Genomic DNA, 15,429 nt, shown 5'->3' on the forward strand with positions numbered 1-15,429 from the left:
ATGAGAACAATTTGAGCGTTTCAGAGCTATGAGTGAACATCAATGCGTTGAGGTACGAACAGGCTATAGTTTGATGTTTTTTTACGCGAGAACAAATATGTGCATGTTCGTTGATCAGTCGTTTAGGTTAGTGTCAGTATATGTTCATTTCCGCAGGGCGTAAAGAGTGCGTAGAAATTCAGCTTTTGAGAGAAGTGAGGGAACAGGAGCGGGTCGAGGTTCTAATTGGCTATAGGCTGTTGCTTTTAACCACAACTCATTTGGGCAAATTGGTTTTTCAGTGATGTCAGTTAGCGTGTGTGTAATTGCGGCTGCTGAAGCAGTGTTTTATGCATCCAATTTGAGCTTTTTAAAGCTATGAGTGATCATGAATGCGTTGAGCTACGAACAGGCTATAGCTTGATGTTTTTTTACGCGAGAACTAATATGTGCATGTTCGTTGATCGGTAGTTTAGGTTAGTGTCAGTATATGTTCATTTCCACGGAGCGTAAAGATTGCGTAGAAATTCAGCTTTTGAGAGAAATGAGGGAACAGGAGCGCGTCGAGGTTCTAATTGGCTATAGGCTGTTGCTTTTAACCACAACAACTCATTTGGGCAAATAGGTTTTTCAGTGATGTCAGTAAGCGTGAGTGTAATTGCTTATGCTGAGGCAGTGTTTTATGCGTACAATTCGAGCTTCTCAGAGATATCGGTGAACATCAATGCGTCGCGATACGAACAGGTTTTAGCCTAGCTTTTTTCGCGCGGTAAGGAATATGTGCATATTCATTTATCAATCGATTAGGCCAGTATCAGCATATGTTCACTTACAGGGTGCATAATGTATGCTTAGAAATTCAGGTTTTCAGAGAAGTGAAGGAATAGGAGAGCGTCGAGGTTTTAATGGGCTATAGTCTGATGATCTTAACCACAACTCATTTGGGCAAATTGGTTTTTCAGTCATGTAAGTTAGCGTGAGTAATTGCGTTTGCTGAGTCAGTGTTTTATGCGTGCAATTTTCGCTTTTTCAGAGCTATGAGTGACCATCAATGCGTTGAGGTACTCATTGTTTTTTTTACGCGATAGCTGATATTTGCATGTTCGTTTATTGGTCGTTTAGGTTAAAGTCAGCGTATGTTCATTTCCACGGGGCGTAAAGAGAGCGTAGAAATTCATCTTTTGAGAGAAGTGAGGGAACAGGAGCGCGTCGTGCTTCTAATGGGGTATAGGCTGTTGCTTTAATCCACAACAAATCATTTGGGCGAATTGGTTTTTCAGTGATGTCATTTAGCGTGAGTGTATATCCGTCTGCTGAGGCAGTGTTTTATGAGACCAATTTGAGCGTTTCAGAGCTATGAGTGAACGTCAATGCGTTGAGGTACGAACAGGCTATAGTTTGATGTTTTTTTACGCGAGAAGAAATATGTGCATGTTCGTTGATCAGTCGTTTAGGTTAGTGTCAGCATATGTTCATTTCCACAGGGCGTAAAGAGTGCGTACAAATTCAGCTTTTGAGAGAAGTGAGGGAACAGGAGCGCGTCGAGGTTCTAATTGGCTATAGGCTGTTGCTTTTAACCACAACAACTCATTTGGGCAAATTGCTTTTTCAGTGATGTCAGTTAGCGTGAGTGTAATTGCGTTTGCTGAGGCAGTGTTTTATGAGACCAATTTAAGCTTTTCAGTGATATGAGTGAACATCAAATCGTTGAGATACGAACAAGCTACAGCTTAATGTGTTTTTTATGCTATAACTAATATGTACATGTTCGTTGATCGGTCGTTTAGGTTAGTGTCAGTATATGTTCATTTCCGCGGGGCGTAAAGATTGCGTAGAAGTTCAACTTTTCAGAGAAGTGAGGGAACAGGACCGTGTCGAGGTTCTAATGGGCTATAGGCTGATGCTTTAAACCACAATGACTCATTTGGGAAAATTGGTTTTTCAGTGCTGTCAGTTAGCGTGAGTGTTATTGCGTTTGCTGAGGCAGTGTTTTATGAGACCAATTTGAGCTTTTCAGTGATATGAGTGAACATCAATTCGTTGAGATACGAACAGGCTACAGCTTAATGTGTTTTTATGCGAGAACTAATATGTGCATGTTCGTTGATCGGTCGTTTAGGTTAGTGTCAGTATATGTTCATTTCCACGGGGCGTAAAGATTGCGTAGAAATTCAGCTTTTGAGAGAAGTGAGGGAACAGGAGCGCGTCGAGGTTCTAATTGGCTATAGGCTGTTGCTTTTAACCTCAACAACTCATTTGGGCAAATTGGTTTTTCAGTGATGTCAGTTAGCTTGAGTGTAATTGCGTTTGCTGAGGCAGTGTTTTATGAGACCAATTTGAGCTTTTCAGTGATATGAGTGAACATCAAATCGTTGAGATACGAACAAGCTACAGCTTAATGTGTTTTTTATGCGATAACTAATATGTGCATGTTCGTTATCGGTCGTTTAGGTTAGTGTCAGTATATGTTCATTTCCACGGGTCGTAAAGATTGCGTAGAAGTTCAGCTTTTCAGAGAAGTGAGGGAACAGGACCGCGTTGAGGTTCTAATGGGCTATAGGCTGATGCTTTAAACCACAATAACTCATTTGGGCAAATATGTTTTTCAGTGATGTCAGTTAGCGGGAGTGTTATTGCGTTTGCTCAGGCAGTGTTTTATGAGACCAATTTGAGCTCTTCAGAGCTATGAGTGAACACCAATGCGTTGAGGTACGAACAGGATATAGCTTGATGTCTTTTTACGCGAGAACTAATATGTGCATGTTCGTTGATCAGTCGTTTAGGTTAGTGCCAGTATATGTTCATTTCCACAGTGCGTAAAGAGTGCGTAGAAATTCAGCTTTTGAGAGAAGTGAGGGAACAGGAGCGCGTCGAGGTTGTAATTGGCTATAGGCTGTTGCTTTTAACCACAACAACTCATTCGGGAAAATTAGTTTTTCAGTGATGTCAGTTAGCGTGAGTGTAATTGCGTCTGCTGAGGCAGTGTTTTATGCATCCAATTTGAGCTTCTCAGAGATATCGGTGAACATCAATGCGTCGCGATACGAACAGGTTTTAGCCTAGCTTTTTTCGCGCGGTAACGAATATGTGCATATTCATTTATCAATCGATTAGGCCAGTATCAGCATATGTTCACTTACAGGGTGCATAATGTATGCTTAGAAATTCAGGTTTTCAGAGAAGTGAAGGAATAGGAGAGCGTCGAGGTTTTAATGGGCTATAGTCTGATGATCTTAACCACAACTCATTTGGGCAAATTGGTTTTTCAGTCATGTAAGTTAGCGTGAGTGTAATTGCGTTTGCTGAGTCAGTGTTTTATGCGTGCAATTTTCGCTTTTTCAGAGCTATGAGTGACCATCAATGCGCTGAGGTACGCATTGTTTTTTTTTTACGCGATAGCTGATATTTGCACGTTCGTTTATCGGTCGTTTAGGTTAAAGTCAGCGTATGTTCATTTCTACGGGGCGTAAAGAGAGCGTAGAAATTCAGCTTTTGAGAGAAGTGAGGGAACAGGAGCGGGTCGAGGTTCTAATTGGCTATAGGCTGTTGCTTTTAACCACAACTCATTTGGGCAAATTGGTTTTTCAGTGATGTCAGTTAGCGTGTGTGTAATTGCGGCTGCTGAAGCAGTGTTTTATGCATCCAATTTGAGCTTTTTAAAGCTATGAGTGATCATGAATGCGTTGAGCTACGAACAGGCTATAGCTTGATGTTTTTTTACGCGAGAACTAATATGTGCATGTTCGTTGATCGGTAGTTTAGGTTAGTGTCAGTATATGTTCATTTCCACGGAGCGTAAAGATTGCGTAGAAATTCAGCTTTTGAGAGAAATGAGGGAACAGGAGCGCGTCGAGGTTCTAATTGGCTATAGGCTGTTGCTTTTAACCACAACAACTCATTTGGGCAAATAGGTTTTTCAGTGATGTCAGTAAGCGTGAGTGTAATTGCTTATGCTGAGGCAGTGTTTTATGCGTACAATTCGAGCTTCTCAGACATATCGGTGAACATCAATGCGTCGCGATACGAACAGGTTTTACCCTAGCTTTTTTCGCGCGGTAACCAATATGTGCATATCCATTTATCAGTCGATTAGGCCCGTATCAGCATATGTTCACTTACAGGGTGCATAATGTATGCTTAGAAATTCAGGTTTTCAGAGAAGTGAATGAATAGGAGAGCGTTGAGGTTTTAATGGGCTATAGTCAGAGGATCTTAACCACAACTCATTTGGGCAAATTGGTTTTTCAGTCATGTAAGTTAGCGTGAGTGTAATTGCGTTTGCTGAGTCAGTGTTTTATGCGTGCAATTTTCGCTTTTTCAGAGCTATGAGTGAGCATCAATGCGTTGAGGTACTCATTGTTTTTTTTACGCGATAGCTAATATTTGCATGTTCGTTTATCGGTAGTTTAGGTTAAAGTCAGCGTATGTTCATTTCCACGGGGCGTAAAAAAGAGCGTAGAAATTCATCTTTTGAGAGAAGTGAGGGAACAGGAGCGCGTCGAGCTTCTAATGGGCTATAGGCTGATGCTTTTAACCACAACTCATTTGGGCAAATTGGCTTTTCTGTGATGTCATTTAGCGTGAGTGTAATTCCGTCTGCTGAGGCAGTGTTTTATGCGTCCAATTTGAGCTTCTCAGAGATATGGGTGAACATCAATGCGTCGCGATACGAACAGGTTTTAGCCTAGCTTTTTTCGCGCGGTAACTAATATGTGCATATTCATTTATCAATCGATTAGGCTAGTATCAGCATATGTTCACTTACAGGGTGCATAATGTATGCTTAGAAATTCAGGTTTTCAGAGAAGTGAACGAATAGGAGAGCGTCGAGCTTCTAATGGGCTATAGGCTGATGTTTTTAACCGCAACTCATTTGGGCAAATTGGCTTTTCTGTTATGTCAGTTAGCGTGAGTGTGATTGCGTTTGCTGAGTCAATGCTGTATGCGTCCAATTTGAGCTTTTCAAAGCTATGAGTGAACAGCAATGCCTTGATATAGCCTATAGCCTGGCATTTTTTGCGCAATAAATAATATGTGCATATTCGTCTATCAATCGTTTACGTTAGTGTCAGTATATGCTCATTTGCGCGGGGCGTAAAGTGTGCGTAGAAATTCAGGTTTTCATAAAAGTGAGGGAACCGGAGCGCGTCGAGGTTCTAATTGGTTATAGGCTGATGCTTTTAAGCACAACTCATTTGGGCAAATTGGTTTTTCAATCATGTAAGTTAGCGTGTGTCTAATTGCATTTGCTGAGGCAGTGTTGTATGCATTCAATTTGAGCTTTGCTGAGATTTGGGTGAGCAGCAGCGCGTAGAGTTTCGAAGAGGCTATAGCCTTGCGTTTTTTTTTCCTGCGGTAACTAATTTATCCAAATTCGTTTATCAATCGTTTAACTTAGTGTCGGCATAAGTTCATTTGCCGTTGGCGTAATGTAGGCGTAGAAATTCAGCTTTTCAGTGAAGTGAGGGAACGTGAGCGCGTCGACGTTCTAATGGGCCTCTAATGTTCTTACCACAACTAATTTAGCAAATTGGTTTTGCAATCATGTAAGTTACCTTGAGTGTAATTGCGTTTGCTGAGGCAGTGTTGTATTCATCAAATTTGAGCTTTTGAGGTATGTTTGTGAACAGCAATGCCTTGAGATTCGAACAGGCTATGCAGCCTGGGGTTTTTTTCCGCGGTAACTAATTTCTCCAAATTGATTTATCAATTGTTTACGTTAGATTTAGTATATGTGCGTATGCAAGGGGGCTAATGTATGCGTCGATATTCAGGTGTTCATAGAAGTGAGGGAACGGGAGAGCGTCGAGGCTCTAATCAGCCATAGGCTGATGTATTTCTTTTACCACAACTCATTTTGACAAATTGGTTTTTCAATCATTTATGTTACCGTGAGTTAGTTGCGTTTGCTGGGGCACTGTTGTATGCATACAATTCGTGCTTTTCAGATATTTGAGTGAGCAAAAGTGCGTTTAGATTCGAAGAGGCTACTGACTTGCATTTTTTTTCCTCACGGTAACTAATTTATCCAAATTCGCTTATCAATCATTTAGTTTAGCTTTAATATATGTGCATATGCAAGGTGCTTAATGTATGCATCGATATTCAAATTTTTACAGAAATGACGGAACAGGAGCGAGTTGATGTTCCAATGGGCTATAGGCTGGTGTTTCTTACTAGAACAACTCATTTGGGCAAATTGGTTTCTCAATCATGTAAGTCACCGTGAGTGTAATTGCGTTTGCTGGGGCAGTGTTGTATGCATCCAATTTGAGGTTTTGTGAGATTTGATTGCGCAGCAGTACGTTGAGAATGGAACGGGATATAGCCTTCTGTTTTTTTTTTCCGCAGTAAGTAATTTGTCCAAATTCGTTAATGAAGCGTTTAAGTTAGTGTCTCTAAGGCGCTGGTTCTCGGCGCATATCAGTCCCCGGGAACGCGCGGATACCGTTTAACGCGATAAATGAACGATTAGGCAAAGAATAATATTTCCCATAAAATTGAAAAAATGGTAAGCCCATAGCCCATTGAAATATCATTTTTCCGAGAAAAAATACAGTGTCTCTAAGGCGCTGGTTCTCGGCGTATATCAGTCCCCGGGAACGCGCAGATGCCGTTTAACGCGATAAATGAACGACTAGGCAAAGAATAATTTTTCCCCTGAAATTGAAAAAATGGTAAGCCTATAGCCCATGAAAATATCATTTTTCCGACAAAAAATAAACTGTCTCTAAGGCGCTGGTTCTCAGCGTATATCAGTCCCCGGGCACGCGCAGATGCCGTTTAACGCGATAAATGAACGATTTGGCAAAGAATAATTTTTCCCCTAAAATTGAAAAAATGGTAAGCCTATAGCCCACGGAAATATCATTTTTCCGACAAAAAATAATGTGTCTCTAAGGCGCTGGTTCTCGGCGTATATCAGTCCCCGGGAACACGCAGATACCGTTTAACGCGATAAATGAACGATTAGGCAAAGAATAATTTTTCCCCTAAATTATTCCCCCGACGTGCCTTTGAGAACAGTCACCGTGCACGCAAGACCTAATGGTAGAGTGACTACTTCGTGATCTCCGCTATCGCGTGCATCATTAACTTATAGTTCGCTTTGATTATGGTCAACCACAGCTCAATGCAGTTATTGTCACCTTTAACACCACTACAGGTTTCCTGAAAAGTGCAAGCAGGTTGAAGGTGTCTGCGCGCTTAACGCCGATGGCTTGCTTCTGCAAGAAAGTGATGTTAGTTTTCGTAGGAGGCTTTATGCTCGTGCCTTTATTTTTATGTTCTCACCACTACTGGCTCGTGTGGCGCAGTTCTCCGTTCACCGGATGATCAGCACTGAATTGTCAGCGTACGCTGACGAGGGCTATAGCTGCCGATTTTTCTTGTGGATGTTAGGCGGGTTGTGATTCTTGTGATACGTTCTTCTACAGAGGAGTCAGATTCTTTGGCAGCTTCAAACGGTTTCTGTTCCCGATCCAACTTCGTTATTGGAGGCTGCAAACGTGTTCTTAATTCAGCGCGAGAAATGAGTGGTCCTGCACTCTTAAAGAAGTTTCCACCCTTTGGAGCTTATTATGTAACATAATCATCTGCCTTGCTTGCGTGTCCGTTCTTGAAAACTCTGCGCTCGCTACTTTCCTATCGAAGATATTCTGTCACGCTGATTACGCACATACCTGGAAGTACTGGGCGCGCAACATCAAAAAAAGGAAATGCGCGCAAGGCATGGCGATTCTTGCTGTGGGACAAGGCAAGCCGCGATGGGTGCAAACTCTTTTACGAGAATGTGGTCATGGATGCCGTTGCCTGTAAGCCAACACGTTTCTAGCGACGATGTTTTGACAAATGTATCGCTACGTACGCGTGTAGTTCCACTATGCATGATGACGCAATGTCATTTAGCTGATTAACAAAACAAAATACTCAAACGCGCACACCGAGTTAAAGCAAGTAGGAACCTCGTTAATGTCTTCTTAGGACATCTTACAATGTACTCATTTCATCGCCAATTTTCAAAACAAATTAGTTTCGTATTGGCCCATTTGCACTCGTTCCACAGAACGAAATGTGCCTGGTAGTGAGGCTTCACCGCTTCTAAATTTCGTCACTAGTGACTGATTCGCATACATAGGCTGCATTCAGGCATCTACTCCAGTTTGTCCGACCATAAGTTGGTGTTGTAATATTTGGCCAAACTATGGCGCATCGCTATGTAGTTTATCGCGAAAGTGTATACAATACGTAGATGCCGATTTGCAACAAAGGTGTGGGGATGTGCGAACACGAACCACTTGCCCTTTCTTAGGCTACAGTGGCCAAAGCGTTCCAGTTCGAACAGGTCGTACGCGCAATGTCTGCGCCACGTTTTGCTAGCGATTGGGCATCAGAAGGCGTCACCGCGTGCGCCGGTTATCGCACGGTCATCGTGAAACGATACGCTGACAGCTAGCTAGGGCGGCGATGATTTGGGCTTGTTCAGTCTGCATGTTGCTATCGTGAACCAACGCGCGCATTATTTCAGTGAGCGAGCCAGACCGATCGTGAGTGCGAATTTCGCAGCCCCAACCTGCGTCGCTGCCTTATCAATTTCTCAGCGCAGCACCAGAGGCTAAAGCAACAGTAGTTCAGGTCCGTACGTCAAAAAGCATTGCGTTGGCGATGCGCAAGGTTCTCTTCGCAGGTGCTTTCTATAAGCGCTTTTTTTTTCTTTAGTGTAGCAACACTAAGCCGGTGTTGCTGCAAAAGCGGTTATTGGAATACGAAAACCGAATACCCGGAGTAATTGGTTACGCTGTCTCTCTTTGGCTGTAATATTGGTATATCCCCTTCTGTCACGAATTACGTTTGACTTTTGATAAATGTGTGAAATTAACATAAATTTATGCCAAGGTGCTGGGGACACCATAGAAAGCAATCCAAGGTGGGATGAGAATAACTGTGCATTTTATAGACAGCCACCATAGTTACATAGTAATTAATTATTCATTTATTGCACACTCAGTCATGCTGCGTTTCTTCATTAAAAATCACGAATCACCCGCTCGAATTACAAGCACAGGTTAATTGTTGGGTGGAAGGATTGCAACGAGGAAAAATCTTTTGCAATTACTACCAAAACGCCCCACTTCATATGTCCCGTCAAACACTCTAGTGCCTTCCCCAAAGCGATCGTCTGAAGCAATAAAATTCTCTCAGAAGTGAAATGGGTGTACCTTAGGAAACCGGAATGTCCAATATACTCAAAGCTTAATGTTGGTTGTCTATTACTTGCAACTACTGCACAGTAATGGCAAAAGTAAGTCGCGTCCACCAACGTGTACGCCATGACTGAAGGGGCTATGTTCACTTCCGTTCGTAGCTTTCGGGAGTTTGGATTCACCTCACACTTTGAGAGTCTATTGTAGACCACAATTCTTTAATGCATTCTCCTAGCAACCAATAATAAAAATAAAAATAATAAGAATAATAATAATAATAATAAAAAATTCGGTGCATTAATAGCCGAGATGTATTTCAGTGCCGCGAGCCCATGATTTCAGGAGGCGAGCTCCACTACCAAGTGAGACACTCTCTCCACTCGCCCCGTCTAGCCTCCGCCAGCGAAATTCCTTCCCATGCGTTTTCCCATACCGGGCCTGGAAGATCGCGTGCCGCACACGTCATGGGCCCATCCTTCCTTCTTTCTATCTCCTTCTTTCTTCTTTTTCTTCTTCTTTTTTTTTTTTGCGGCGTTGCACACTTCCGCTGATGGAGTTAATTGCGCGCGTGCGGTTTTGATTACCTCGTTTCGCGCAGCACATGATTTTACGCGCTGTGCACAACGACACATGATTAGCTACAGGAATACTGACGCAGAACAAGCGGTTCGCAGAGCATGATCACGCGCTAGCACACGCTAGAAAATGACAGTTTCGGTACTTGCGCACGTGACTGCATGACCTTGGGAACAAACAGACGAAGCGGAAGTACATCTCTCTCGCTTCGGTGCGAAGTAAAACAGTAAACATGGAGACATTCCGCTTGTGTGTTTTATTATTTCTCTAAACTTCATTTCGCCAAATCAAGCAACAGATCACACAAATAACAGATGTCTTGCATAATTTTCGAAGTCACTTGTTACCACGAGCGACGTCACACGGCGGAGACAAGTACGTAGGCGCAGGGACACGTGTACGTCATCGTCCGGCTTGGAGCGCGGACGCCCCGAGGGAAACTGAAAACGGCGTTCGGATTGAAATTTCAGAATTTTCCGCGGCGCGTAACGATGCAGTACTTTGCAGACACAATCGTTAGCGCGCATCGTATGCACTGCCCTTGTCAGCTCAAGATTGCCAGACCTGGTAAGGGGCCCTTTACGCTTTCCCTGGCAACATAATTATGGGGAGGGTTCTTCTAAAGGGGAGAGGGGGTAAGGGGGGTGGCTGAGGTACCGACCAAAGGTGTGTTAGCGCGAAGGAGGTGGGGGTGGGGGGACTGACTGCTTCGCTGGAGGTCAGTTAGCTATCGTCTCTCTGAAAGAGATTAACAGCAGGGGCAAAAAATTGTGCTCGTGGGACGAAAATTTCTGAAATGGAATGAATATGTGAATTAAAAAATAAAAGTAGGGAAGAAAGGGGAAAAAAACAAAAAAATAATATCGAAACACTAAGCAACCAAATAAAAATAACTATTGTTACCTATAGCTTGGCATTTTGCATAGCACTAAGATTCTAACGATCCCTTTGAAAATGTTATACCTATTAGTTACAATGTCCTGAAATTAATTATGGGTGAGGTATGACTCGCTGCATTTTCCTTCTCACGCAGAAGGGAACCTGTAAGATGTGGCGCTTAAGTTCATCTAAGTTATGACCTAGTTGGTTGAAATGTTGGGCGACGGTTTTGGGATGCTTTTCAGCTTTGTCCGTGCGATGTCCATTTAACCTGACGTTCATTCTTTGTCCCGTTTCACCGATGAATTGTTTCTTGGAGAGGGAACATTCAAGCATATAAATGACATCCGAATTAGTACAGGTAAAAATAGTTTTCATTTAGTGTATATGATTTTTTGCGGTGCTTTTGATTGTAATGTCACATTGAAGGTGCCTGCATTTTTTGAACCTGGGACAACATGCTTTTATTATGGGGGAACGATGTTGGCTGACTATTTCCTGCACTAACATGTCTAAGGTTTCTGTTGGTGCGATAGGTCACCCTTGGCCCCACCGGGAACGCTTTTCTCGGATGTTCGTTACTTTAAAATATTGGGTGGTATTTTCGTAGGATGTTTATGTTGGGAGTGCATTACAATATTTTGTTATATAAGCTGGTGGTCTTTCATATTCTGGTGTAGCCTGTTTCTTAGCTATTTCTGACGGCCTCTCCAATCTTGACGCGATGTCATAAGCTCTGTCTGAAGGAAATTCTTGATAGTTTCTTTTTGCTAGCGTTGCTTTAGGTCATTTAGGTGGTGGATATAGTCGTTATCTTCACTGCAGATTTGTCTTAGTCATTTCGTTTGACCGACAAAAATTCCTCGCTGGCAGTGTCGCGGGTTATGACTGTGTTAGTCTAAAGATTTCTGGCTATGCGTAGAAAGTGTCGTTCTCAGTTTTTCATTTTCTTCGTAGACCGTCCTGTTGAAGAAGTTGATTTGTCTAGGAAAGTGGTGAGCAGTAAGTTTAATACTCGATTGAAAGCGGTTGAAATGCTTATGCCGTGTTCCCATATTATAATTATATCGTCAATGTAACGAAGATAGGTGTGGAATTTTAAATGGCAGGATTTCAACAGGTCTGCTTCAAACTGTCCCATGAAAATATTCGTATACGCGGGGGCGAATGGTGTTCCCATGCTAGTCCTGAAGTTTGCAGGTAGTGAATAAAATAGAATTCGAAATATTTGAGCGTGAGAACTAACCTAAGGAGTCAGAGTTAACTTCAAGAGTGTGGGCTTGGGGTTTGACTGCGAGGGATTTCTAAACAGCTTCAATTCCTTCACTCATGGGTATGTTGGTGTAAATGGCAGAAACATGTAAAGTGACTAGAATAGCGCGGTCGGGAAGGATTTGGTTCGCATTATTGTCGCGGATAATTTTATGTAAGTGTGGCGTGTCTTGAACGAAAGATGGGAGGGTGGTGGGGAAGTTTCACAGGTGGTGATGTAGGAATTTAGATAGTGACTCCATAGGCGTGTTGTTATTAGATCCGATAGGCCGACCTGCGATTTGTGCTCTAAATATTCCTTCTGCGAGGACATTGCGTGTTTTAGCAAGGAGATAAAAACGGCCTGTTTCTTTGTTCTTCGGCATCGTGAAGCGATATTCAGACTGGGTGATGAGTGCGCTGGACAGGAGCTCCGCTATTGTGCTTTGCACAATATTGCTGTAGTCTGAAGTTGGCTTAGAGACGTGCTTCGTGTAATAGATGTGGTTAATCTGTTGTTTTGACGCCTCATTCTTGTATTCTACAGGTCAGATTACCATACTGCCGTTTTTGCCTGCTTCTTTTATTACAATATCATTTCTTTCCGCAAGTGCTTTAACAATTTGCGTGCTGAGCGCGGGGGTGAATAACTGTCACCTAAATGCGGAAGGAAATGTGGAAGCTTCCGAACAAACGCAAGTTGTTGGCGTTGAATGCTGAATAATAAAAGAACAGGCTTCAATCGCGAGGATTATTGCCCTGTCGCTGCTGCAGCTATAATAGCTCTTTGCGCAAACAATCACGCAGGAGACGCCAATAAATGTGGCGATGTTTTTCCCGGTCGCGTAAGACACGCCAAACGGCACCACGAGTTAGACTTATTTTCGTGTCCAGGGCTCTGCCTTTGACATTCGTTTATGCAATGGCCGAGTCCCTTATGAAGACAAGCTAGAGATGTTCTGGTCATTCAGAAGTTACGCTATATTATCACATTCGCCATTTTTCCTTGCGCGATTGGCTCATAGGGGAACTAAGCCCTCTCCGATTGGCCGAGAAAAAAAGGAATATTGTGGTGTTTGATGGTGTCCAGACTAGCGGCCCAGTGTCTCGTATCATCACATTTTTTTTTCGCCGTTCCTGTCACATATGCAAATCACGTTTTCTTTTGTTTTCTTTCGTTCATCACGGCCATGAATGGCCGGCACGAGGTGGGCCCGGCCGTGTCGAGCATCCATCTGTCGGACAAGGACGACGCCGGAGTTTAGTGCTTCGTCACCGGGTCAAGCGTGGGAGGCAGCACCGTGGCCAACTGTACGAGCCAGAGCAGCAAGGTGAGGTCATCAAGAGGAGACTTTTCTTGCGTTCTAATCTATCCAATGCGTTTCGCTCATCAAGGTAAATTGCCTGTAAAATTATTTCACAAGCTCTACACTCGAGCAGCATATCGTCACCAGGTCGACTGCTGTATGCAAGATGCACTGCGAAGTCCGTTATTTATCATTTCTTTACTTCAGCATCTTTAATGTGTCATGTCGTTCCTTCCCACTTTCCGTCCTTTTTTTCTAGGCTGCTGTCATTCGCAGTGATGAATTAATACTGAGCTTGCGAATGAACTGCTTATTTGCATATTGTTTCATTTCTGCTATTCATAAACTGCTCTTCAAAACGTGCAATCCAATGACAGTTTAGCAATGTTGTGAATATATTTGCATGTGAAGGCCGCTTTCTATAGGTGGTGAGAACGGAAGTTCCTGGTTCGAGAACTATTCGAAAATTATGCTATAGTCAAGATGTTTTGCTTCTGACACTGTTCGATTGGCATTTGATTTGGTTATGAAAATTACTACTCGCACACCCCTAATGAAACTCAAATACAAGCAAAATAGCCAATGAGAAGGATCAACGTTGGCGTTATGATTCTCACCGAACGATAGGAAGTGCCCACGGTGCTTATTTCAAAGCTCGTGCAACGATTCCTTGTGATATGATTCGCCATTAACTTGCAGTCGTGCTAGCTTCCAGAGAAATATACTTTAAAAGTGGGAAGCAACGTTTGCGTAGGGTTTATCATCCATAGGGGTTCTTGAAAAGCGGACAACGAAAGTCCATGTAGGAAAAATACGGAAGCAAGTGTCGTGGCTTTCCATGGTACACCATGAGACCCGCCGATCACTTGACCACTGAAATAAGAAAAAGAGAAAGTTCTGATGTAGAACTTCTTTTTAGTCCGTTGGATAGATGCAAACTACGAAAGCACGTATTACCTATCTAAATATTGATGGCTGCTTGCGTCACTCAGCTACACTTTTCAATTAGTACTAGTTGTAAAACTGCGCGTAATGTATACAGGCTGTTTCATCGAACGCATTCAATAATTTTTGAAGTTTACCTGTGGAAGATGGCGCAATTCTGGTTCATGAGGTGGTCTACTCGAAGCGGTGGACACTGCTTGAGCAAAAAGAATGAAATGCATAATCATCTCATTAACCAAATTAACTAATTAAATTTCGAAGTAGTTGCCTTATGACCCACATTGCAATTAACAAATTCTAGCCGTAAAGTTCGCGAGGCGGATCCACTTGGAGTGAATTCTCAGGATGAGACCAGTTACTTCTGTGCTTTAAATCCAAAAAAGACGTTTTGTTTTTGTTAAGAAAGTAATGCATATAAATATAATGAAGGGCGCGAAATCGCTGTTCACTGCGCTGTAACGTGACCCTAAGTGTTTTGCGCGGTCAACGAATCAATAAGCTCATGACGACACGAAGGATGCAATTCTCAGTCTGGCCTTGGTGTCTCTCCCAGGTCCACCTGGCTCCTGGAGCGGCGGGGTGAACAGCAGCTATTGCCGCACGCTCCTGTCAGGCCACAGGTAACAGGCGTGCAACTTTGGTGACACAGTGTTTCAGACTTTCCGGGGGAATGAACATTCCGTTGCACATCATGTCGCCGCGCAGCCGGCTACCCCACTTCAGGTGCCTGTTGGCCAGGATATCCAGCAGGGCGGAACCTTCTAGGACTGCCTGTCGAAGTGCAAAGATATATAATGAATCATCAGTTATAACAAATTATTGGATATGACGAAGTAGGGAAAAAATGTTCGAAGTTTCTTCAACATTATCGACGTGTACGCTTATAACGAATGCATTGTGTTATCTGGTGGTACTTTGTTATGACGAGATTCGGCGGTAATATAGGACCACAATAATTGTAGAGGTGTTCATACTGTGCTACGAAGTTGTATCAGTCACAACTCTAGCCACCATCATTATTGCGTTGTTTTACTAAAGGACTCTAATAAAACAATCAAAAACATGTTGTAAATCATAAATAATCCCTATAAATTGGCTAAAAATCAAGGCCTATAGAAAGGTTAGCATGCATGCTATAGCACAAATGCAAATATTGACAAAAATGATTAGTGAATTTTAGGCTTGCTTCGTCATATTCAATAAAATAAGAACCCCTCATAGCAAAGCTTTCTCATTATTACTTCTCATATTTCTTTCTCATATCCATTACTTTCTCATATCCATTACTT

General features: G+C 42.7%; 1 protein-coding gene across 4 annotated transcripts in view; it reads left to right on the forward strand.

The window, feature by feature from the left end:
- Positions 1-15,429, forward strand: part of LOC142560456 (uncharacterized) — a 93,872-nt gene that overhangs the window by 14,896 nt on the left and 63,547 nt on the right. For 3 of the 4 annotated variants that reach the window (XM_075672583.1, XM_075672581.1, XM_075672582.1), the window contains exons 1-2: positions 12,674-13,219; positions 14,694-14,760. The exons of the other annotated variant lie outside the window; for it this stretch is intronic. In XM_075672583.1, coding sequence (XP_075528698.1) covers positions 13,083-13,219; positions 14,694-14,760 — 204 coding nt within the window. In that variant the 5' untranslated portion in view covers positions 12,674-13,082. Of the gene's footprint in view, positions 1-12,673; positions 13,220-14,693; positions 14,761-15,429 lie in introns of those variants that run through there. 4 annotated transcript variants of the gene reach the window in all.

The sequence above is a fragment of the Dermacentor variabilis genome, chromosome 10 (assembly GCF_050947875.1).
Source record: "Dermacentor variabilis isolate Ectoservices chromosome 10, ASM5094787v1, whole genome shotgun sequence".
Lineage (NCBI taxonomy): Eukaryota > Metazoa > Arthropoda > Arachnida > Ixodida > Ixodidae > Dermacentor > Dermacentor variabilis.